The 26053-nt window shown below is 42.1% G+C and overlaps 1 protein-coding gene and 1 non-coding gene across 8 annotated transcripts in view; one reads left to right on the plus strand and one right to left on the minus strand.

Annotated features, from left to right (window-relative positions):
* Window positions 1-26053, plus strand: part of LOC125881571 (partitioning defective 3 homolog) — a 420073-nt gene that overhangs the window by 46901 nt on the left and 347119 nt on the right. For all 7 annotated transcript variants that reach the window (XM_049564735.1, XM_049564734.1, XM_049564733.1 and 4 more), the window contains exon 2: window positions 4486-4587. In XM_049564735.1, coding sequence (XP_049420692.1) covers window positions 4486-4587 — 102 coding nt within the window. The remainder of the gene's footprint in view (window positions 1-4485; window positions 4588-26053) is intronic.
* On the minus strand, window positions 7302-7373 carry trnaw-cca (transfer RNA tryptophan (anticodon CCA)). The gene has a single exon. It is a non-coding gene; the product is annotated as a tRNA-Trp (tRNA).

Here is a 26053-nt window from a genome sequence, read left to right on the forward strand (position 1 = left end):
ATAAACATAGCACACGCTACAACACAAGCGCTGGAGCCGGCATTTTCAAACCTGAATGACTACCGGTATCGTGCGTCGCGACTACGCGTGACGTATGCCTGCATGTTAGCCACACCAATTTGCATGAAGTTGTGTCTCATTTCTTAGGGAAGGATTTCTACCCTAATATTTCTCACTTCCCTCATCAAGGGTTATCTCGCAAACGAGGGCACTCAATACCAAGTGGAAGATTTAAGGAGTAAAAATGGGATTGGGCCTATGTCTTATGACTTGTAGTGATGGTGCATTAATGTGGTCTGGAGCTTGAGAACAACAGTGTGGATGTGGTGTGTTGATCTGATGTGGGTTTCCATGGTAAAAATGACCTCAAGGCCGAACAGTGTTTATAACGTTATTTACCACAATCAAAGATGAATTTTCAGTCTGTCTCTGGAAGGACTTTACATGATGAGAGTAGCAGTATCTCTTTGGATGCATGACGATAATATGACTCTGATCCCATGTGGGAAACTCTCTTTCCACTTACTGGCTGAAGGCAGCACAGAGAAGTGCTCTGCTTAGAGACCTATCAGTGCAGCAGATGACTCTGGTCCTCTGTGTGCAGAGTTTAGCTTTTGTCTAAGTGCATTAAACCATGTTAAAAAATATCTGTAGTCAGAGAGCTGCATCGCTGCAAGAGCCTGGCTTACACGTGTTGATTTAGTGGCAGAGATGATGGTTGACTGCTGAGTGTGCTAACACTTTATCAATTCCAGAGCTGTCCTCCCTACTCACTGTTACTGTACACTACAGTAATATGAATGACTGTCACAATGCACTCTTTGTTGGGAGGATCCACTCCCTCTCTGTTTCTCTTCAGTCCATTTGTACTGCTTGAACTATGTGTGTTCAACATTTGATTGAGCCCATATGTGCTCAGATGTCATAGCTGTGATAAAAGTTTCATTTTAGGTTGCCCCTAAACGACAATCTACAAACTCATAGATTTTCCATGTCGGCAAGCATTGATGCTAATATTTATGTTTAAAGAATTCCCCTTTAAATCAGTCAGATTACATACATCTTTTAAGATAATTCAAGGTTCAAGAGATTCCTTGTGAAAAGCCGAGTTGCATGTTGAACGAATGAGATTAGCACCCATTACTAAGAAAGGAAAACCATGTTTTAAGAATGAATACAACATTAAAAGTCACGTCCTATATTCTCATCTCTTCAGGATTGGAGAGAAAGGATGAATGATACTAAGAAGTAGAATAAACAGACAGTTTGACCTTTGGGTTTTGTGTGAGCTGAACGGTGAACATGACCAGTTGTGGCAGGTCTTACTAATACTTACCAGTATCCACCAAGGAAACTTGAGCTGTGTGTCTATGAGTTAAGACCTTGGTATTTACACCAAAGCATTCAGAGATGACCCCCCCCAACATAAAATCCAACCCAATCCCAGCTAGTGACGAATTCCCTGCTAATACTCTTGTAATGAAGAGGCCTTGAACTGATAATTCTTGGCGCGCTGGAGGCAAGCACCACTAATGTGAGGCTCCCTACATCATTTCAACCCAAGTCAGATCTAAACAGTGTTTTTCAAATGCTTTCCTTCCATCCCAAACGCATTTCTGGGATTAAATTATGCGGCTGAGCTTCTGTCAGAGTCATATTTGTTCCTCATAATCCATCCGAAGAACAAGTCTGAATGAGGACCATGCCAAGCAGACATGGGGCATGTCAGCATTTGAACATTTAAAGACTTTTTTCTGCCCTGTGTAAAGCTGAAGGTCAGTTTGTGGTTTGTAATGACTACTGTGATGTCATGACGTGTCTTTCTTCTTGTGTTTTCAGTATGTTCTTTTTTTATAGTGGTATTATCGTGTGGTTTTTGCAATTTCTTTTATTTCTTTCAGTGGCTCTAACGGAACTGAATAATTCTCTTTGTTTCTGATTTCTCGTCTTTTCGTTTGGGAGTGCTCCTGATAAACTTGCCATCTCTTCCCTGCTAATAACCTCAGAAGGAAGGAAAATACCACACAGTTATTCCCCTCATGATTTGGACCATTTTGCCTGGTGAACCACATTGGGGTTCAGTACAACAGAGCCGTGCATGAAGGCATTTAACCACAGACCCGAAGACAGCTCAGTTTTGGAGGAAAAGAGACAGAGGGAGGGGAAAGAGTGAGAATAAAATGCAGAGAAAAGAGTGTGCAGACTCTTTCCTGACATGGTGAAGGAGGAAGGACGGTCACTGAGCTGAGTGCTTTCTTTTTAGCCTCCTGTCTGGCTGAGGGAGAACGGGGAGGAAGGAAAGAAACACAGAGAGAATAAGAAAACTTTTAATTTCTGAATATCAAACATGGAAAATTTGACCATATTCTGTTTATATTCAGTACATGAATATATATGAAGCTGCATTACATGTCCAGTAGTTTCTTCTACAAACCATACTGACAAAAAAGGCAAAATGAATTGAGTCAAGACTTGAATCTGACTTTTTGATGCCTAAAAGTCTGTGTAGAATTGTATCACTTCTGAAAGTCCAATCAGGATGGAGAAAAACCTCCAATTAAAATCCTTCTGAAGCTAATCTAAATGCAGAGTATTTGTCACTGCCATCCGAGGTTTTACCATGATGGATATAGCCACTGTGACGTCACGTTGTGGTTTTCGCCTTCATTTTTCAGTCCCGGATGAAGCTGCTTGGTTTTGACTCCAGTGTATTTCTTCTGGTTTGGTGTGTCTATGCTGCCTAATCACATATTTGAAAATAAATGCATTATATTGATTTATTCGGACTGATGGTTTGGTGTGGCTTCAGCAGTGATGCAGGCACTACACTGGATCATGGTGGTGAACAGGGAGTGGAGTTGGAAGGCAAAGCTTTCGATGTACTGGTCCATCTACGTCCCAACCTTCACCTATGGTCATGAGGTCAGGGTAGTGACTGAATGAATAAGATTGCGGATACAAGCGGTCAAGTTGAGTTTCCTCCGTGGGGTGGCTGGGCTGAGCCTTAGAGATGGGGTAAGGAGCTCTGACATCCGGAAGGAGCTCCGAGTGGAGCTGCTTGAAAGGGGTCAGTTGAGGTGGTTCGGTCATCTGATGAGGATGCTTCCTGGGCGCCTCCTGTTAGAGGTGTTGCGGACATGTCCCACTGGTAGGAGGCCCCAAGGCAGACCCAGAACACACTGGAGGGATTACATATCTCATCTGGCCTGGGAACACCTTGGGGTACTCCAGGAGGAGCTGGGAAGCGTTGCTAGGGAGAGGGACACCTGGGGTGCTTTGCTTGGCCTGCTGCCCTCACAACCCGGCATCGCAAAAACGGATGAAAATTGATGGTTGGTTTTATTTTGAATGCTACTAACCAACAGACAGTCAGTGACCTATCATAACAGGCACATTTAATTTCTATTAGGATGATAAAGCACATTTTGGTGGTATATATTATATTTTCCTCACATTTCCTGATGATTATCCAAAGGCAGAGTGCTCTATCTGCATTTCAGGTGTTATGTACTGTAGATACTAGAGTAATATTTTTTGGGAGGTAAAATAACCACCCTTAGCAGGCAAAAATGAAGTTTTATATCTGTTACACAATTTGCCAGCTAGCCTCGAAACTTGAAACCATTTCCCTAACGTAATTGCTTCTGTAGTTATTGCTCCCTGCCTTTGAAGGGCTGTATAATATATTAATGAGATTTCAGATGAGCATGTGTGTCCAGTGAATATGCTGGCGCAAAGCAGTATTCTCTACTACATATATAATCTTGTCTTTTTCACATTACACACATTATACATTTACACTTTAATATGAAGTGCTGTTGAGTCCACAAAGCACACAACACACTGTACAATCCCTGATGCAGTATTAAATAAGAACACCAACTGTTGCGAACATGCAGCAGCTCATTATCGTTTGAGAGAAGCAGTTATTTATACGTTTCTCCTCTGAAAAGGTCGTGTTGGGTTGACTGCACTTTGTATAATTCACTGTGTTGATGCAGTGCTTGATCTGCACAACATGCTGTGTCTGAATGTGTCATGTATGCATGGATGATATTCATATGCTGATGCAAAAAAAAGGTGAAGACAGGTTTTCAGCTGAACAGCGGAGAGTGGAGGAGTGTTACTTTTTATGTAGCTATAAGAACAGATGAGTATGACTCCTCCTGATATGAGCCATATGCTGACTTTGCAGGCCAGCCAGCAGGAGATTAAGATATTTCATAATAGCTATCATGATGTCAATCCGTAACCATGTCACAGAGCCCCCGTGTGCCAGCTGACTGGATCATTACATGAACCACGTGGTGATTAGATCAGCTGATTCCTGAGGAGACACACGCTGCTGCTAATTCCTTTGGCCTGGCAATGCAAACATGTTGCATGGCTTTACTTACATAAGGCTTCATATCCTACATCTATATGGTCCAAATAAAGCTGATCTCATTTCACAGCTAATATGTCTTTTTCTTCTTCTTCCTCCAGGACCCCAGCTACTGGGTCCAGGTCCACCGCTTGGAGCACGGAGATGGAGGCATTCTGGACCAGGATGACATGCTGTGTGATGTGGTGGATGACAAAGACAGGGTGAGTCAAAGTGTGTCAGGGATTTAGAGGAAAGGGGAGTATGTGTTTGCATAATTTATTTATTTGTTTACTCTCCCAAACTGCCACTACCTGTTTTACAACCTCTTCTCATTTCCATTTTCCTCTGGCAAAAACAGTCTGAAACTTTGTGCACAAAGCGTTGGCAGTGCTACAGAGAGTTTCTCGAACATGTGCTCATGATTACACCTGTCTGCTTTTACTGTCTCGTCATTACCAAAACATTACAGAACACTTAACTCCTGCACACCAGCATGTTCTGTGTTTAATCATTTCCACCTACTGGCAGTCCTCCGCTGCTTTCATACAGTATGTGGATGGCTGAATGATAGAGTGAGTCCACTTTGATATGTGTGTGTGAGGGTGTGTGTTACTATAGTTTCCAGTATAAGGGTGTGTGGGCAGAATCTGTGTCAAAGGCAGCATGATATCACACTACTCACCCCACCCAATAAGTGTAAATGATTACCCACAATCCCACTGCATCCTTCCCATGGGAACAGTGCTGACTACACCTGAGTCACCAGCTGTTTGACTTTAATGTGGGACCAGTTAGTGAGCTATAACACCTCCTTGTGTCTTTGTAAGGAGGAAGAGGTTTGAATCTAGTCGTGGATGATTTATCTGGGTTCATCATCACTTCAGAGACATTCACGCTTAAAGCCAACAGCGCCATCATAATGCATTCCTCCAAAATGGTGATGAAACATACGAGTTTCGCTTGAAAGTGTTATCTCTGATGCCTATCTGTTAGCAGTTTTCTCAGGATATCTGATGTCTTGGAGCCACTGCTATCTTGTGAAATCTGAAAATATACTCTCAAGAACACTGTGTGTCTAACGCTGCTGTTTCACGTTGAAACAAACATGTCCCACATCTGAGGTTTAAAGTTCACGAGCTGTGAATTGATCTGAGTGAGTTGGTCTGTTTGATATGCGGGTGCTTTTTGGGTTTTGTGTGCATTTGTGCATGAATGAGAACCTGAAGAGTTTGTGTGCATCCACACACCCTATAAAGACAGTGGTAGGTGCCATGGTTACGCATCAGGTGGGATTTGGGATGGGAACAGCTGTTTTGCACCTGCTGTCTGAAACACTCCTCTCCTCTCCTCTCCTCTCCTCTCCTCTCCTCTCCTCTCCTCTCCTCTCCTCTCTCCTCTCCTCTCTCCTTTTCATAATCTTCCATGTGTTGAGGCTGTGAGTATCTACTCCCCCTGGTGGACGATTGGGCTCTTTACATCCCACCAATGACAGAATATTGAATTCATTGCCATGACAAATGTTACCCTGATCAATTAACAAGCACAATAACAGCTGATTTTTGATTACCAGTATAGTTTTCTACACCCTATACCTGTATGGTGCTGTCAAACTCTAGCACTATCAGTCATCCTAAAACATAAACAGTGAAAGTTCGTTCCCAGGACTGACATGCTGTAGTAAACTTTGTCAGTGGTGACTGTAAACGCCACAGAGTGCATAGCTCAGCTGGACGTGAGCCGAGACAACTATCTTTACACCAGTGGAACAGCCCTCTGTCTGTGTGCACACATGATTTTATCTCGGAGTGTGTGGGTGTTTGCTCCTTTGTGTGTGTCTGTGTATATAGTTGTCAGTAGTAAATCCAGTCTGTCCAGTTCTCTCTCTCTACCAGCTACTGCCTCCGTCCCTGTTTTACTCTACTAACAGTCAGGAAGGAGCACAGTTAATCAGACCTGCTGATTTTGACCTATTATTGACAGCACTGCTGTTATAGTTGTGGAATGGGCTGTGCTGTTAAGCAAAACTTATGTGATTAAAACCGAACTTGAGTTATTTTCTCCTGATATATTTCCCTTTTTTTAAACATTGCTTTTCATTTTTAGTCAGGTGTATTTGTTCTGTGTGTGGCCTTCAGCAGTATACTAACATTTCAACTACATTCCCAGTTTCAGTGGTATTAAAGTTTACATACAACATGCAAGAAAGAATGCATTACAACCATAACAAGCTGCAGGGAACGTTATTTACTAAGTGTAGTGATTTCATTCCACTTGCACTCATCATTCAGTTGCAATCGGAGTTCACAAGTTATGCTATCTATCTGCTCTCTATTTTCCACTGTTAATCTGATGGGGGAGAAAGTTTCTGTAGTAGAGTAACTGATGGGCCACGTGTAAGGGAATAAATCTGATAACATGTAAGCTGTGAGGTATTTGTGCTATCTGTGTCTTCAGACAGTAAATGGCACTGGTTTATTGTAATACTTAGGTGGAGTGAGAGTAGTCCTTAAAAAGCATTTATTACAATGTGATCTGAACACATGACCTTCTGATGTGGAGTCAAGTGCACTCCTGTTGCACCATAAGGCCCTACACATGATTTCTCCTGCAAAGTTACAAGGCTACTACAAGGCAGCAGATATTTCTGTGTTGCTTACCAGACAGCAGTAGAGTTAACCGGCTGCGTCTGAGGTTGCTATTGTCTTATAGTTTCCTTTTGGCTCTGCACAGGCACCTCACCTCACCGATATTACTTAAACTTAATAGATGGATGGATAGATTGTTCTGCAGTGTTCACATGCCCTGCCAGTTTGTAATGTTTCCATTCATGGAACGGCTGTGAGCTGTGAGGTATGTGTGTAATTTCTTTGAACAGTTCAGTGGCAAAGCTTCAATGGAACACATCAGAGGAATGAGTGCAGTCCTTAAAAGTCGCTGACCCCGACGTGATTTGAACACGCAACCTTCTGATCTGGAGTCAGACGCGCTACCGTTGCGCCACGAGGTCCTGATGGTTACCTTTATCTCTAACCTGAGTTGACATAACCTGGTTTACAAAGCAAAACAATTCCCTTAAAAAGCAGCGTGCCACATTTGTGCAGTTCAGACTGGGGTGTTAGACAGGACTCAGGACCCCTGCAAACACAAAATCTGCAAGCTCATAGACCAAATACTTGCCATTATCTTTAATCTTTTTTAAGTAACTTTCTCTTTGATAACCCTTCCCTTGCATCAGTTAGGTAAAATTGTGCGGTAGCTGCTCCAAAGCTTTGGAATAACCTTCTGCTCTCAGTCAAATCCTCCATTGACACTTTTAAGACAAATTTTAAAACATACATGCTTTCAATTGCCTTTGGTTGTTTGGAGTAGGTTTAATATTTTAGTATTTTATAATCTTTTTTACGTATGTGATTGTTCTTAACGGTTTTATTCTGTTTTATGTGTGTGCACATTTTATACTGCGACATATTGTGTGTCATTCTTTATTTTGTACAGCACTTTGGTCGAATGCAGCTGCTTTAAAATGTGCTCTATAAATAAACTTGATTTGATTTGATTTGATTTGAACATCAGTAAAAATAGGCAACATTTAAGATAATATTTTGACTATGTTTGTAGGTGGGCACTGATAAAGTTTGTTTCCGTCCATACTTGTCTGTTCTGTGTAATCGCTGTCTCTGTTTCACTCTTTTTCCTCAATAATTTACCCATTTCTAAATTTCTCTAACAGACCCTATCTCCTTCACTGTACACCAGACTGATACTCTTTACTATGTATTTACTGACTGCTGATTTCTATGTTGTTTTGACATTTTGCTGCAACAATTTATGTCACATTCAACTGTAAATAAATAATTTCTCATGTGCCGTGTGTCACAGTTGTGACATGGAGACAAAACAGAGCAGAGGGAAGTTAAACTGTTGTCACTTTGCAAGTTTCAGTGGCTCTACCGTTGGGAGCAACCAACGCCGTGTGTGTGTGTGTGTGTGTGTGTGTGTGTGTGTGTGGTGTACGTGAGATGTCTGGCTCAGGTTCAGCCGTCAGATTATCATGCTGTGATTCATATGCAGTCATAGAGCTGCATGCTGCAGCCTGTCTGTCTCTGCTTCACAGATCGTCACATCGATGATCTAACTTGTATTTCACATACGTGAGGAATATAAAAGAGTGTGTGTGTTTGTTGGTTTTAGGTCGGGTTTGGTGTTGCCTAAGTGTCCCTTTTGTTTTTTTCTGAGTTTGGTTCTAGTGTGAGGTTGAGTGCTATGCCTGCATTTATTTGCCTGTACAGATAATTTTGACGAAATGATGATCGTTTGTTGGTGACATATTTGTTTAGATCACAGAGGTTATGGAGGTGAAGTGGTTTCTCTGAGCAGGGCATTTTAGTCACACCTTGTCTGTCCACCATGTCCTCACACTGCCTGTAGTATTATATCTGTTATTAGTGACATATGAAGTATTGTAATTATTCAGGTAATAGTCTATAGATTCCAAAGGAGTCATTGAGGTTTCTTTGCAGTTGCAACACAAGCTTTTTGGCGCAGTGCTGCCACCAATTGGACTGAAGTGTGAAGTAGTAGTTTGGCTGAAGAATGGAAATCATCTTCTTCTTCTTCTTCTTCTTCTTCTTCTTCTTCTTCTGCTAGGCCAGATGATTCTGTAAAACTTGTTTTGCTGGAATATTTTTTATCTGTATTTAAATGAGTTAGAAGTGCCAATGTGCTTTATAGTCAATACAAATGTCTGTCTGTGTCCTCTTCTCTTTGCTGTACAAAAGATGTTTCACTAATGCTGAACAGAAAGCTTTGCTGAGGATCCTGTGGTGTGACAGTGTATTGTCTGATGCCAGATCAGAATCTTGTGTGTTTTAAATTACGTCAGGTTCAAAGCCTTTCAGGTGCAGAACAAGAGGTGGATTAGTGTGCAGTCCATATTGGTGAGTTGCAGATAGTAGCAGAATTTGTTAGAAAGCAAGTGTTATTGCTCGGGGGAACAAAGAGCTGCATACTTACTAGAAACCGCAGTGATATTGTATTGATACAAGAGAAAGTAATCAAACCATTAATTACAATGAGGATACTGAACACTATGGGATCACTGTATCCTCCAGTTGCAACCTAGTGGTGCTGTGAGTAAAGGTTAAAGCTAATCTGACTTGCCATGACAGTAATCTCAATGAAATAATTGAACTGTAATGTCTATTTCTTACCACGATTACATGAACAACTATCCAGACACAAAACAGCTGTGTTTCAAAGGATAGTACAGGCTGTGGTCTCAGCTTTAGACGCACTGCTGATAATTTCAAATGAGACGATCTCCTGTTTTGCTAAATCTTCAGCAGGACTGAATGAGCCGCCAGCAAAATGACACAACCACATACAGCCAGTCAACAGTGTCTCAGAAAGAGGTGTTAACTTTCATTGAGCTCAAGAGCCTTAGGTTAGACTTTTGAAAATTCATTCAGTGTGGAAAAAATGCCTCTGATAGCTATGAAATGGCTGTGATACCGACACTTCATCCATACACCAGATGGCAATGTGGCAATTAAAATGACTCCTGGTTAGGAGATGGCCTTAGGTAAGGAATTCACAATATGGGTCTGCTGAAATGAGTTTATAAAGGAATGAAACGGGTGTGATATGGCCAATTAAATAAAATTAGATGAAACTTTAATGGTCATTGCGGGGAAATTGGGCAATTCCATTAGCATTTAAAATGGTATATAACACTTCCAAACTGTTGTTGTTGCGTAAGACAAACTCATTGTTTGACACAGAAGTGAACTTGTTCCTGTAATTAAGCCGTCTGAATGTGAAATGCGAGACTGTGAGTTTCAGATTAGTTTGTTATCAAGCAGAAATCATGTATTATGCAGTGTTTATGTATGCAAATGGGGGAGGGGAACGTGCGCAACATACATCCGTTCAGTCAGATGTGATATTTTTATTTGAGGTAAATGCAAAATTAAATTCAGTGTCAGGGTAAGACATAGACGTAAAATACCAAATTACATCACACATAAAGATTGAGAATGTCTGGTTGTCATGACATCACTGCCTATAGAATAGGGGTGGAAGTTCCTGTGTGGAACGTCTTCGAGAAATTAACGAAAATGAGATGCAGTGCAAACTCTGTAAGGTTAGTTAGCATATCACAGATCAAAAACAACTATGCACAGCCATTTTAGAGCAAGCCATCCAGCAGCAAGTGGGGCCATGTCCGCACATCAGCAGTCGGTGTCAAGCTTTGTCACCTGAAGAAGTAAGTTTGACGATCAGCGTGCAGAACAAACAACGGCCCTCATCTCTAAGATGATAGCAAAGGACATGTGACCCATTAGCTTCGTTGAGGGGGAGGGATTTCTGAGTTCTGTCTGATGGTCTTGAGTGCCCACCCTTTCCTTTTTCTACCTCCCTCTCTTCAAACATCATTAACCCTTCACACCTGACTGAGCCTCATCGAGCTTGTCAGCTTGCTTAGTGTGCAAGATGCCACCTCGATATTTCATCTAAACGGAGCTTGATAACAAATAAGCGAAGATGATTTGGTGTTTGTGGTCTGGCTCTCCCTGTCATCAGAGGTGAGTCTGTCCCGTGGGCTTAATGAGTGTCGAGGCGAGGGGTCAATCCTCAGGGGTGATTAACGGAAAAAGCTTGGTACAGCAGAAGTTCCTTAATCAGCAGAGCAGTGTAAGGTGTTTTGGAGCAGGTGCATGTAGGTGCGGACTTGCATCCTGGCAGACAGTGCAGTGACACTTGGAAACCACACAGAGGCACTCAAGCCCAAGTTATAGCAGTCTACAGTACCGTGTGTGTACAGTCTGCTGCACTGAATCTGAATCATTTGTTTTTTTGGGATGGATACGAGTGTCAGAATAACAGAATAACACATTGCCAGAAACCTACAGGAAGTACAGAGACAGGAAGTGAGAAAGCCTAACTGGACCTAACTGAACTGTCCACATCTGACCGTGTCCTCTGTTAGCACTAATGCGGCCTGTTTATAATGAGGACCACATCCACGGCTCCTGTGGTTGAGCTCCTTGGACAATTGGCATTTTCTTGGCCCCTGAAGTTGGCATTACCATGGCAACGGCTGTCGGGTGCCAAGTGGGCACCTGTGCTGGGTCGAGATCAAGCCGTGAGTGAAATTAGCCAAGGCTAAAGCAGGGTCCCAGCAGCTGCCCCCTGGTACCAGAACACTGCCGGGGGAAATCAAAGACTAATTACTCTGTTTGTCTGTGCTGTCTGTGTGTGTGTGTGTGTGTGTGTGTGTGTGTGTGTGTGTGTGTTTGTGAGTCCTCTTTTGGCATAGATTGAAGACTATTGTGTCTGGTTAGCTGTCTCTCACCAACATCTCTCAGACAGTCTAATGCATTCATCTCACATATTGTGAGCTCAGTATTCTGTATTTGCTGTGCATCTTTTCAACTTAGTATGAATCTCTGACTAGTGCAATGGTTTTTGGACATTTTAGTGGACTCATGGAGCCTCATTTGAAGTACAGTATGAGAAAGTTGTATTTTCTGTAGGTGGTAAAGTGCAAATAGAATTTAAACTGTAATTTATTTTATATTTTTACCACAGTTTGGCGCTCAGTTGACAGACTTGACTCCAGCATTCTTGTGCCACTCCTAGTCATTGCAAAAATGTACTATATGGACTAGTTAAATTTACCCATAAGCACCAGAAGTAAGATGGTACATCCTAATAATTAAGCCGGTCACCTCTCTGCAAGCTACACTGTGTCATAGAAGTGCTATAACCCAGATGCTGCCCTCTGGTGGCCAAACAGCTCAGAGGAAGTCGTCCAGATCGGATTTGTCAACTAATCAAAGAGACCCTGACTGAGTTTGGGCACATGCGCCATCTTTAAGGCTAAATTGATTGTTCTCAGGTAATTAAATCTTGAGAGCTCGGAGCTCTTGGCAACAATGTTTGTGCATGGCTGCTTTCACTTCTCTAAATGGCTACCAAAGGACACGGTTAATTCGACTTTTTTGTCTTGCAAGTCAGTTTTGTTTCTTAATAAACCACAACCTGTATCGTCTGTTAAGTCTCCAGTGGATGCAAAGGCTCTAAATGTGGTATAGCTGACTTGATAACCCTCTGTGAGCACCTGCTACCCCTCTGACAGAAGGATGCATGAACTGGGGGTTAAATACATGCAGGAATGTATGAAGCCATGACAGTTTCTCTAGTTTACTGTCAGCTATCAGCACCTGTTTCTGCTCAGAAACAAACCCCCTCAGACTGACACACATCCTCTGATTGATACCCCGATTCAGGCAAACACATGGTTATGTGCTTGAACTTTGAGAGGTGTTACTGCTGCTCAGCATGGAGACAATAAAAATGAACACTCCGACAAAACGAGACATCACGCTCATATGTTCACATGAGAACGCGCATACAGAAATAGTCTGACAGAGTCGCACATGCCCACACATACACCCTGACAGACACACACCCTCCTGTAGTCAGCTGTAATTAGCCTGTAAGGACCAGAGTCAGCTCTGCGTCCTAAAAGACTCCAAGTGGTAGCGGAATTTATCCTCACCTCCGCTGCTCTGCTCAGAGGCTTGTGGGCGGAAGCAAGCAGTTTTTCATTTTATTTTCCTCTGGGGCTTTGGATTTATTGTCTGTTGTTGCTTGTTTATTAGGTTCCTAGTTTTTGAACTTCACTTACTCGGGGAAGATTTGTTGAGCACTGTTGTTCTTTTTCAGCAACTCCCTCTTTCCCACTCATGCAGTTATAATCCCTCACAGCGGGGAGATGCCTCGGTGCTTTTTTCCATCGGAGGCTGAACCACACACAGGCCTTTACTCTTTGCAACTTGGTAGTCTCTTTGAGTGCAGGGTGGTTTAAGTCGGTAACTGTATTTAAAAAATAGCCATATAATAGCTATACTGTGCTATTATGTGCAGATTGTTTTCAATTAAGCAGATGCTATGGAACCTGGAGAATCATCAGTCTCAAGCTGGTAATAATGATGGTAGTATATAGCACTGCTTCTTCTTTTAAATGTGATATACTGCATATAATGATCCAAATATCTCATGATACTGTGTAAGGTGGAGAGGAAATATGCCTCTAATTAGGCAAATCCTTTAACCGGTAGTCTGTATTCACTGCATTATGCTTTTATACAAGGCTATGAAACACTGTACACCAAAGTACTACTAAGTAGCACCGTGTCATCCTTTTTAAAACAAACACAGCCAATATTTAATGACAAATGTCCAGGCAACAGAGGTGATTGTACGATATACAGCATAATATACGTAGATTATTTGTCACATCTTCACTGTGTGCTGTGTGAACAGCTTTCACTGCAATGAATGGGTGGTCATTTAAGGTCAAGCAGTCTTTGTCTTTTAATTCTATCTATGAGGAAATTCAATTCAATTCAATAGTTTATTGTCATTGCTCAACAACGAGATAATGATAGAATCATCACAGACTTGTGCAACCAATGAAAAAAGTACACCAGCTGCGAGAGCTTTGAGCCGCTGCGTCTGTGCGTGCCGCCATTCTCTTTTCTCAAAATCTTTTTTGCAAGAGTCATGGCAAAAATGGCCAAATAGTTTAGTTGTTGTGATATTGAAATTGGTGGTGATCATACGGTGTACATTTGTTTATCTACGATATTGGAAAAAATGCAACTAGACGGAGAATCTCACTTTATTTTAGTTATTTTTTTAACTTAATTTACTTTTACACAAACTGTCATTTAAAAAATGGTTTCACATTTTAATTAAAGTAATAAAACTTTTGTTCAATCAAAAATAATCCCTCTGGTTTCCTTCCTTTAATGGTCATGTTGACCTATAATAATATCTGTAATATTGTGATACCGTGAGATGGTTATTGTACCGTGAAAATCTCATACCATTACGGTGCTATTTACCATAGCAGAATTACAGATTTCTTTCTTTAAACATTGTACATGTTAGAAAATGCGTGTTGAAAATGTGTGAAAAGCCTGGGAACTGTGTAGTACTGGATTGTGGAGTTAAGCTGCTGTTTTTATAATTTCTATATCCAGGATTTTTTTGGCGGGCCTGAAATCATGGCCCCATGAGACCCTAGATTAAATAAATCCTGAACATAAAACAACACTACGAATCAATGTCGTTTCCCTCAACCCCTGTACGTGAGCGTCAAGTTCTACGTTCTGTGTTCCACAGGCTCTCTTAGCTCTTTCAGTCTAATAAATACATAAATAAACACCGCCAGCAGTTACTGTTCACTGCTATGGATGTGTGCTTTGTGCTAATGTTAGCTGCTGAACGAGAGGCTGTCCCGGTGCAGCAGCTCTTTTGTTTTTCAATTCAGAAGGTGTGTGTGCTACTTGGTTAGCTGCACGTTGGCTCATTCTGTTGGTTGGGGGGGTGTACGTTACTGTGGGACTGGGTGAGCTGCTGACAAGAGAGCTCATTCTTCCTTTCAGCTCAGAGCAGAGGATACTGCTCATTTTGTCACAATTTTGAAACCATATATTCGGTGATTTTCATTTTATTATCATTAATCATTCAAATTTGTCTGGTAGTTAATAGCATTTTGTGACATTACACATAGACAGACTTTAAACTGAAACATGAATGTTAGGAATTACAGTGAGGAATGTGTGTGTAGTCTGACATGTGATGATGTGGAACAAAGGTTGCCTGGCGGTCTTGAACCTCGAGCATCACTAGTGCATGACAGCCTGCTGAACCTGCTGATATGGACCTGCTGAGCCACCAGCAAAAATAACATTGGTCCTTTCCTGTTTACAAAACTCCTGCTTCAGCTGTATAGCATATGCAGTCTGACATACACAACCCGTGTGCCTGGGGTAAGAATGATATTACTCCATATTGCAGAGCAGCAGGCAACTCCTCCATCTTCTGCTGCGGTTTCCTGTAAAACGGTTGAAATCAGGTCATGTCACCAAGCCTTTCTTTTTGCTCGGAGGCAACCCAGCTAGTCACGTAGGTGTCTTTGATTTCTCATCCATGACAGCTCCCCTACAGGAAGAGATTTCTGCCGATGTGCCAAATTGCTCCTGACATGGCGTCAGCTCGCCTGAATGCTGTCTGGAAATGTCGGGCTGTTTAACCAGAGCTGTGGATAGGCAGTGCCAAAACGGGGAAAAAAGTGTAGGGACACACACTGACAATTACACATTTACACACCTAAGTAGAAAAATAAACATGCATGTACCCACACGCACAAACACACACACACACACACACACACACAGCAACGACACACACTACCACGCTCATATTGTGCTCATGTGTGTGTCATGCAGGAGGATGTTTGTCCTGGTTGACAGCTGTCAGGGCTGCTTTGGTTCCAGTGTCTGGATTCTTTGCCATACGAGCCTATTATCTGCAGTGGTGGAGTCCCATGGAGGGGCTCGGCATTGCCCCGGGGAGCCGATTTGGGTCAGCCGACATGAGACAGGCCTTAAACTGAGGTGACAGATACAGACCCCCTACTGGGATCCCGTGCTGCCCTCCCAAAGACCCCCGGAGGGGTGTAACTAGGAGCACTGAGATAACAAAGGAATCGTTTTCCCTCTATTACCCATATGTGGCGAGCGCTGCACCCACAAGGCCCACTGGCATCAGACAGAGATCCAGGGGAAGAGACATTGTCCTGGTTTCCACTGTGGAACTGGATGAGTTATGTTTACTATTCATCCTTATTGTCTCGTTATGTGTCTGCAGTGAGTCTGGCCCATTTCAGAGGAAGTCATCTCCATGTTTGAGCCTTCTTCACCTCGCCTCATGGGGGCAACCGTGCATTCTCCACGCGGCTCTAGAGTACAATTGTCCGCGAGGAAATTACTTATACAAAGTCACAGCCAGTTCAACAGAAACTGCAATCTTAAACAGAAAACTTCAATCTGCCATCAATTGCTTATTCTTTTGAATATAGACCTATTTCTCTCTCACCCCGCTGCCTCTCAGCTCCTTGTTAAACCAAGCGAGTGTCTCTTCTGCATGACAAGTATCCCTCTGTAGCTTTTGTCTCAAGAGTCTCCACACCATGAGCGGCTGTTTTCAACACTTGACTACTCCTCTCAGAACCATATATAATTACCCTCACAGATCCAAAGTCACTCCAAGGTTATGTCTGAAAATTGGCTCTCAAATACGCCTTGGAGGGAAAAGCTCTGTTTTAGACCGGGTTGGTTTATTACAGGTGATGTGATATCCACCAGGCTAGTTGGGATTGTGAACTGCGTGTGGGTTTAAATATTGTAGTAATTAGTATAGCTAAGAGTATGGTGCAGGGGCTAATAGTTGGAGGCTTTGGAGAAGATTTGCATACACATGTGCAGGAAACCTGAATCAACAAAACACGTTTATATGCATAAACTTAAGTATTTGAGCTACAAAAGGAGGGAGGGAAGTAAATAGGAAATACAATGGAAAAAAGCAAGAAAAATGTGAAAAAGAAAAGATTATTGAACAAAGGAAATAATGAAAGACATCAAACCAAAAGTAAGAATCAAGCACTGCAGGAAGGAGAGAAGAAAACCAGTCCAGGCATTGCCACAAACTAGGCTGAGCCTGGCGTTGGCGTTGTACCGAGCTGAAGTTGACACTGGCACGAGGAGGGAGGGAGGTGCCAGGGCCAGAAAGCTAAGCCTGGTTTGGAGAGCTTTAGACGGGCATATTGTAGCAGACAGAGGGCTGAATCCGCTCTAACACCACGGCTGTGTGCTCTCACTGCCTCCCTCCTCGTGAGAAAAGGCTAAAGACCTCTTCAGATTATGTCCTGCTCTGCTAAAATACTGCAGGCTCACAGACACGCTGAAGTGCCACACAACTGCTGGTCGGTGTGATTCGTCACTTGCCCTGGAGTGTCCTTATTGTTCAATGGTTTTTAAAACCAAGTGTGAATAATGGCTAGTTCCATTTTTTTTTCTTTTTATGTTTTTTTTTTTAAACAAGGTATTTTTATTGATTATTCAATAAGATGTGCAAAGCATCAACAAACAAACATCAAACCAACAAGGACAGAAATCAGCCCCAGCCACCCACCAACCCAGAAACAAGCAAAGGAAGCCAGACCAGCGAAGGAAAATAAAAGACAAAAAAACAATTAGAATATATATACATAAATATAAAAATGAAAGAAAAATAATTAAAAAATATACGTTAAAAAAAATAAATAAAATTAGATAAAAAGAAATATAAAAATAATAAAATATAAGGAAATAAATAAATAAAAATGATAAAAAAAATAGGTATTTAAATTTTAACTAAAAAAAAAATCATTATTTTCCTGACAGGATGAATAATTGTTTTCAAATTCTGTCCCACCCTAACGCTTTTTGAAATAGTATTTAGACAAAGGAGATATTTTTCTGGTAATACCAGTCTGCTTGCACTACTGCGATTTCAATCAATTGCAATAAAGCTGAAATCATTAGTCAGTTAACGAATTATTCTGTCAACAGAAAATGAATTTGCAGCTCTCTTAAGAGTCCTTCAAACATCCTTCAGTTCCACCCACTCAAATGTGAAGGGTTTGCTGCTTTTCTTTGTCAGATGTTGAAATTAATTAATTTATTTCAAGGTTTTGTTTAAACAAGAAATTTTAAGACACCACCTTGTAAGATGATGGGCATTTTCTCATTATTTTCTAGCATTTTATAGACAAATTGATTAAAGCAAGCTGCAGTTTTATGGGCTGAAACATTAAGCCGACGCAGAAGGGCCAAAAAATGGAGCGACACCTGCGGGATAGTCATACGTCACTCTGTATATGTCATCTTCAAACACACCCTCCCAATTTTCCCAGCTCTCCCTTTGCATTGCCTATGCTGCTGCTACCCTGCATCAGTACTGCTGCTCGCTCTGTCAGTCCCACCTCCACCCCAGCATCCACCTGCAGGCTCCAGCTAAGTGGGGGAAATACTTAAATATTAATCATCACTCCCCAATATCCCATGTCAACATATCTGCGAGGAGCAATGGAGTCTGTAGGCGCCAAACTCTAACTATGTTGTGCTGTTGAAATAAACATTTAAATGTGAGTTGTCTGACTGAACTGCAGTTGCTTTAGTGGCCACTTGAGGCTGAATCCAGAAGCCAGTCAATCACCACTGACCCCTAGATTAAAATGCTCAACTTTACAACACAAGTAAACATGTTTACAACCTGGGTAAAAAATGGTTGTGGTCTCTATAGCTTATACTAACATTCATGACACCTGTACTTTAAGCTGTGTATATTTAAGGTTGGGGCTGCTAAGGTATCTGTCAGAGTCGCAACAGTCTGTGGACACAGATCCAGCCCTCGCTCCTCCACAGCTCCACCCTCTCATCTAAATATGGTCACTTCTGGCTCCGAAAAACCAAGATGGCCACCGCCGAAATGCTGAAGTTGAGCCTTGAAAACATAAGCCCAAGCCATTTTTTTAAGTCACGGTAGCTACATCCATTATCTGTGGATTAAACAATTATTAAAAGAAAATAATCTTGAGATTTATCAATAATGAAAAAAAAAAGTTGCAGCTCAACGTACAACTGCTTCTGCTATTAGTTGTGCCAGTGATACGCACAATAAATAACATGTTGATGCAGTGTAATTTGATTAAAATGTTTATTCTGTACAAACAGCGGATATACAGATAATATTTAAGCTTGAGAAACTTCATTTTCTAAGTCATATGGACCACAGTGACTGAATGCTGTATATTTAAAGGGTTTTCTCTGTCTTGAATATGCAGAATATCTCCGTCTTTTTGTCCTCTGTCTCTCTCCGCACTAGAAGTCAAGAATACTAAGAGCTGTGTCTTATAGAGGGTATCTGAAGGTCAGTGGGCCAATTTGAGAGAATGTGTCTCAGTGTGTCTTTGTGTGCAGCCGTGTTTTTATCCAGAAGGGATTTTTAGGTAAAATTGTAAGACCCCTCCACCACTGAGCCTTCCTTCTCCCTTTGTGCTTTAAAAAAAAGCTCATTCATCACATGCAGTGTGTGTGTATGTGTGTGTACAGTATGTGTGTGTGTGTGTGTGTGGTGCTACATGGAGAATCTTGAGAGTCCCTGCATGAATGCCTTATGTCTCCTCCACAACAGATGTGCCACAGCCTAGGGCCTCTCAGTTGTAGCTCGTTATGGGAATGTGTGTGTGTGTGTGCGCGCGTGTGCGGGAGGACTGCGTGCTATTCCCATTCGGAAGTCAGCGGGGAGTTTGCCTATAAAAGGCACAAATAATAGGCACCCATTTATCTCTGAAGACACTCATCCATCAGTGTACACACACACACACACATACACACGCACACACACTTCTGATGGTTTGCGATATTATTGCTGTGTTGTGCCAGAAGCACTGTCCTGTATACATGCATTAGTCTAAATGTCTGTCTTTACACAGAGGGAGGAAGAGTCATGTGACACGCTGTATTGTCCCCTGTCAGTAACTCTCTCTGGCTTCCTTGTTTAAAGGCTATTACACTGTAAAAACCCTGATTCACTCGCTGACACTGTGTGTGGCCTCACCTAGTGATGACACCCCCACAGGACACACAAACAGCTCTCACTGCTACAGCCAACCCTCACTAGAAAAGTGTGTGGTTGATTCTGTGTGTGTACTCTCCTGTCTTGTCTCATTTAGAGTCTAAAATCCTCACTTTGTGCATGGATGTTTTTGACAACTGGAATTAAGATGGAGTCTCTTCAATGGGACGTCATCTTTTTCCTCATATGATCTAATGTAGTCAGGAACAACTGCTGGTGGGGTTTGACAGCGTGCTGAGGGACATGGCATGAACAATTTATACTTCAGAAGGAAAATAAAAATGGAAGTTACCTCAAACAGTTATTTCCATTCATATTTTTCCTCTTCTGGCTTTGAAAGCAGCCATAAACTGCAGGGTCACTGACATGATGTTACATACCTCAGGACTAAAGCCAGCGCAGTTTACCTGACATTGCCATGGGGACACAAATGCAGGAAAATCTATCTATATGTTTATGGGTTTAGGGAAGGAATGCAGCTTTACAGATGCTGTCAATGAAAGCCTGAGAATATGCTTTCGTATAAACATGTATGTGTCTGGTTATCTGGTTTTACATCTTTCTCTCTGTACATGTGTTTTTAAATCTATACTATGCAGGATTTTCCTAAAAAAAAAACAAAACAAAAAAAACAAAACAATATATAGACCCATACAGACGTTATTGAACTCAGTCATCACTAATGACCCACTAAAAGTTTGTGGTGTATGTTTCTGCACTTTGCCCTCTGTCTGTATTTTCTTATGGGTGTGTTCTCCCATAGTGCTCAGGTGAGGTCTGGGCTTTATAAAAAAAATAGCGACCAGGTGCCAGTAAACAGCACACCTAAGAGACATAGCGCCAAAAAAAAAATGCAAATATAGCGAGGTGAAACACCAAACCAGAGTGAATCTAGGGTTGGCTTTTAGTTTCACTGGCGAGCGTGTAAAGAACCGAAACCTACAATCCTGAATAGTATCCTTTAAAGCCTAGTTCACATCACATGATTTTCACTATCGTAATCTTTTGATTGTTCATACCTGGCGACGTGTGTTTCTGTCATCGGGAGTCTCGCCAACTGCGTTACGACCTGTGTGTGCACACCACAAGATTTCTCCACCGAGCCCTCGCCAACAGAGCCCTAGATAACACGGTGACGTCACCAAACTACATTTTTTAACTTGGAGACGACACATCGTAAAGGCATGGATATTCTTCCCAGTGTTGGATCAGATCTGCCTCCAGGGCCTGGGTCCAAACACAACTCGCTCCCCGTGATCCTGTGAATGCCGCCATTGTTGTCGTTGCTTGCCGGCTTGTCAGTGTTGCCAGATCTTGGGAGAGAGACAAGCAACCAGGGCTATGGAAACATCATGCGTTTAATTAACTTATTAGACGGATATATAGACAGAGAGGCGACGTTTAGAGAGCAAACCCAAATAAGAAACTCCACTTTAGAAACAAGCCCCCCCCCAAAAACAAGCCGTCGCAAGTCGCAGATGAGGGGGCGACTTGCTTGTAGGCTTGTTCACACATGAGGACTCATCGTGGCAGACTATCTGCCCCACCCAAGGTGGCTCTCAAGATCTTCTGTGACGTCAAAATCGCTGTGAAAATCGTGTAATGTGAACTAGGCTTAATGTGTCCTTTAATGACTGTCCTAATATTTCCCTTTAAAACTTTCTCCTCACAATGTCTTAAAAATCTGAATCAGTGCAGTATTCCTCACAACCTTCATCTAAACCCCAAAAGGACTACAAGCTCATTCTATCCTCATCTTTTTGCAGTCTTCACTCTGCTGTTTATTCTCCTCTCCCTGCCTTGTCCTTAAGGGCCCTTAAACAGTCCAAGAGATGAGAGGGGAGGCAAGAGACAGACCTTGCTCTCCTCTGTAATCCCATATTGATCATCAGGCAGTGAATGAACTGCACACGGACTCACCAAACTGACTCTATTGATCACAGCAACACACTCGCAACACAACACAAAGAAATAAACATTAATTTACCTCATTTACCAGAAGCCATATTAAAGAAAACTCCTCTCCTTCTACAGCCCGTTAACTATGTGGAAAGTGACAGTTATATTATGTTTAAAGTGGTGAGGTGGGACGAAACACTGCCAAAGTAGAAGTGAGCGAGTTCAAGTCCCACATTAAGGAAATTAGTTTTCTGTAGCTCAAATAGATGAAAATTGGATGCGGTTTCTTTTCTTAACCACTAACATTTAACTGAATCCATGTGCAGACATGATCAGAGTTATTTTTTCACATAATTGTCAGACCTTTATTTTTCAATCATGACTGCTGTTATTTTAACTTTAACACTGCACCCATTTCTTATTCAGCCTTTTGTTTTGTGTATAATGATTAGACCGAAGCAGCAGACCTGATTCAGGCATCAATATCGCCAAGAATCCATAATGGAGCAGCACTTTGAATCCTTACCGGCTTCACTGCTGCTGTTACATGTATGAGCTCTCTGTGCTGGGACGTAAAGGAGCAGAGAATTCCCTTAATGATGATAAACACTCTATATTATGTATCACCTTGTATATGTTGCTAATAATCACCTAATCTCAGCACACCTTTTGCTGATCAATTTGTTTTCCTCTTTGTTATAAAGACCAAGTTTCAAAACCACAAACAGCATGTGGGCACAACTGAGAAATACGAGACACAGTTTTGTCATTATTTCTATTCATATGTGAAATAATGATGACTGTTGCTGCCAGCGATGACAGGATGTTAATAATTCATGACAGGAAAAAAAAACCCGACAGATGTGCCACCTACTTGTATTCAAACACGGCTCTTTGAACAACAACTGTGAAACACCTCCCCATCACCACAAACCAAAAGAAATCCTTTTTCTTCCTGATGTATTTTGGTGCACCATGCTCCTTTCTTCTTCTTCTGTGCGAGCGTGCACATGGGAGGCATGTTTTTAGCAACAGCACATTTCTGTGTGAAATAGAAAGGCAGTGGAAAGTGTGTGTGAATGTGTGTGTGTGTGAGATGTTTGGCAGGACAGAGGTGTAGGACAGACAGTATGGATGAGATGTACAGACTGAGGGAGGGCGGTGTTCATAGCATTTTATGTGTGTGTGTTTTTGATCCTGACAATGTTTATAACATGATGACATACTGCGGGGTGACAGATTGTGTTTAGTCTGTGTGTTCGTGCTGGTGTTTACGCACACACACACACACTCACACACACTCACACACACACTGAGATCCTAAACCAGGTTGCTCCGTCAACAACACATGCTGATATTTTATTCAACATGTTGCCTCCTCGCTTATTACGAGGAAGAGAAGGGTTGAATAAGGAGGACAGAGAGACTGAGAGAGAAACGGGAAAACAGCCAACAAGCTTTTGCACTTCTGTCAAGTCAAAAGACCTCCTTTCTCTTTTTATCTCTACCTGTCTCCATGCCTATTTTATGATGAATACTTTAATATTTAAAACCAGGATATTAAAAAAATATCTTTATGTTGAGACACTTGTTCCACACACACACACACACACACACACACACACACACACACACACACACACACACACACACACACCCGACACTGCATGAAGCATACTTCCTGATGCGTCTGGCCTTTGTGTATACATGTGTGTGTGCTCTCTTAGTGCCACGCGCCAATTAGCAGTCCTATTAGCACAGGTGCGGCACCTGAGACCAGAGCAGCCGCACCGGGAGTTTCCCCTTTTGCTGCAGCTCCTCTCAACACTGTGTCAGGAGAAGTAGCCCCGGCTTTAGCCTGACAAAGAAATCACTGTGACATTTCCACTGAAGCCTATTTTAATATTTTGTCATGTGGCTATGAAAATGAGTTTTGCTGCAGGGAGGGAATACACAGAAACACTCCAGCCAAACATTACTTTGGAGGCAGAATAAATTGCAAAGCGAATATTAAAACATTTACCTTGGCCGCAGTGTTTCATATAGGGAGCGGCTCATAAAGCAGAGGCCATTTTTCTCCACAAAGAGCACAATATTATGAGCTAGCTTAATCTGTGTTAAACAAGGCTGAGACAAAGCAGTGAGGGTAAAGGCTGGCCATCTAGATTTGGTTTTACTCTTCTTAATTTGGCAGCCCCTCATTTGTATTTTATATGTCCTCACCAGTAACCTACACTCATTCGCAAAAGCAGCACATTCTTGAAATACTTCCCTTATGAGCGAGTTTATTTCTCTTGTTTCCAGTGCAAATCAGCGTGTTAAGATGTGTTGTGTTGCTCAGGATGTTTCCGACACATCTGCAGGAGGCTCTTTTGCAGAAGAGTTTCCTTGATCTGCTGCTAGAAATGCAACAGGTCCTTTAATTGCATGTCAAAATAAATTCCTTGTTAAGACAGTCATTTTCACGCTGCTGCCGATACGTGGGTACACGCACATTCCACTCCTTGTCTGCTTCGTTTTCCCCTTTTTTTCTCACCCCTCCTTCGCCATCAGTCCTTCCCAGTCCACCAGCTGAGTCCTGCTTTCTAATTGCGATGTTGATGACGGTCATGATGGCGGATTGTCCTCAGCTGCCTGGGGGACAGTTTGGCAGGACGGCCACCCTGGCCCAGTGCCCTCCCGTGACTTGGCCGAGGGCACTTTCTGTTGCCACTCGCATCCCTTCACAAGTGTGTTTGCGTGTGTGTGTGTGTGTGTGTGTGTAACACTCAACTGTCTCTATCTCATGTAATCTGCTTCAAAACTTTCTCCAACTTCTCCGCAATTTGTCCCACTTTCCACCCTCCTCCATGGTTCGCAGATCAAACACCTCACCTGCGCTGCTAGATTTCTACACTCCACTTTTATTTTGTGTCGTTATTATGTCTGGGAGAGAGAGATAGAAAAAGGGAAGTGAGAGGTATTTGATTGGAGGGTATGGAGCTGATATGAATATCAAAAAGTCTTTTAACAGGAGCAGGTGAGGCTGCCTGTGGCGCTCAACACACACACTGACAGGTGGTCTCTTCTGGTGTGTGAGCATGTTTTGTCGGTGTATGCATGCCTCTCCATATCTGTAGGTTTGGGTGTGTCTAAGTGTGTGGTTTGGTTTATTTATTTGTGGATGTGGATGCGCGTTAGGTGCAAAATTAACTTTTTTGTCCACTGGCAAAATGACGAGTGAGTGTTCAAATGTTCCCAGCCACTCAATAGATTACCATGGGGGATTTGGGGGCTGGTGAGTGAACAGATCTACCAGCCACTTGCATATTCTGCCAGCATTTGGCAGGTGGATGCTGGTGCCTGCATATAACACAGTGCAAGTGAATTCACAGTGATCTATTGTGATGTTTGGGCCGATTTCCTCAAGGTTTGAGAAATGTAAAGTTGTCGTCCCTCCTGGTATGGATGGGTACTGATAAGGTAAATAAAACCTACCACAACAAAAGACTACTGCGACACTGTTACACGCACATTGACCCCGCCATATCAGAGCGTGGCAGTGTGCCTCTGTTATTTAACACATGTGATGTCTCATCCATTTGAACGAGGCTGGTCTCAGCAGGGGGGTGTTGTGTTTATACTGCCTGTATTTCACGGCTGGCTTGGTTAAAGGAGAAAGTCGAAATGAAATATTGAAATGTGCCACCTTTGCTTTCCCCAACAGGTTTTGGTTTGAATGTCGTGTTGTCAAGCCAGAGCATTTCTGTATTGAATCACTGTGTAGAGGAGTTTATATTATATGTCTTCATTATTGTCTCTGTGGCTTTCTTTCAAACTGCTATAATGTCATTTACAGAGTCTCTTAAAGTACCACAGCGTAACGTAATGTACTATGCGGATGTAAGGCACTTGGTGTAGCAACGTGTCCCAGTTTCTAATATAGAGAAGCAGCTTTTGCAATGCTTTATGTTTATCCTACAGGCAGATTGGTAAAAAGTAGGGTTGAAACTAAAAAGATTATGACTGTGGGTTCATTTTTTTTTTATCAGTGAATCATTAAGCCTGTAGAAAGTCAAGCATTATTGATATTACATCATGAGTTGCCAGATTTGCTTTACAATACCTCGTTTTGTCAGACAAACTGTTAAGAAAAGAGTCGTTCACTCAAAGTAGTATAAGTAAAAAACCAATCAAATCATGTTTGAGAATGTGACCGGCAAATATTTGGTATTTGTACGCAATAAATGAGATACAGTTTAGTCAGTTGAATGA

This window comes from Epinephelus fuscoguttatus, linkage group LG21, assembly GCF_011397635.1.
Source record: "Epinephelus fuscoguttatus linkage group LG21, E.fuscoguttatus.final_Chr_v1".
NCBI lineage: Eukaryota > Metazoa > Chordata > Actinopteri > Perciformes > Serranidae > Epinephelus > Epinephelus fuscoguttatus.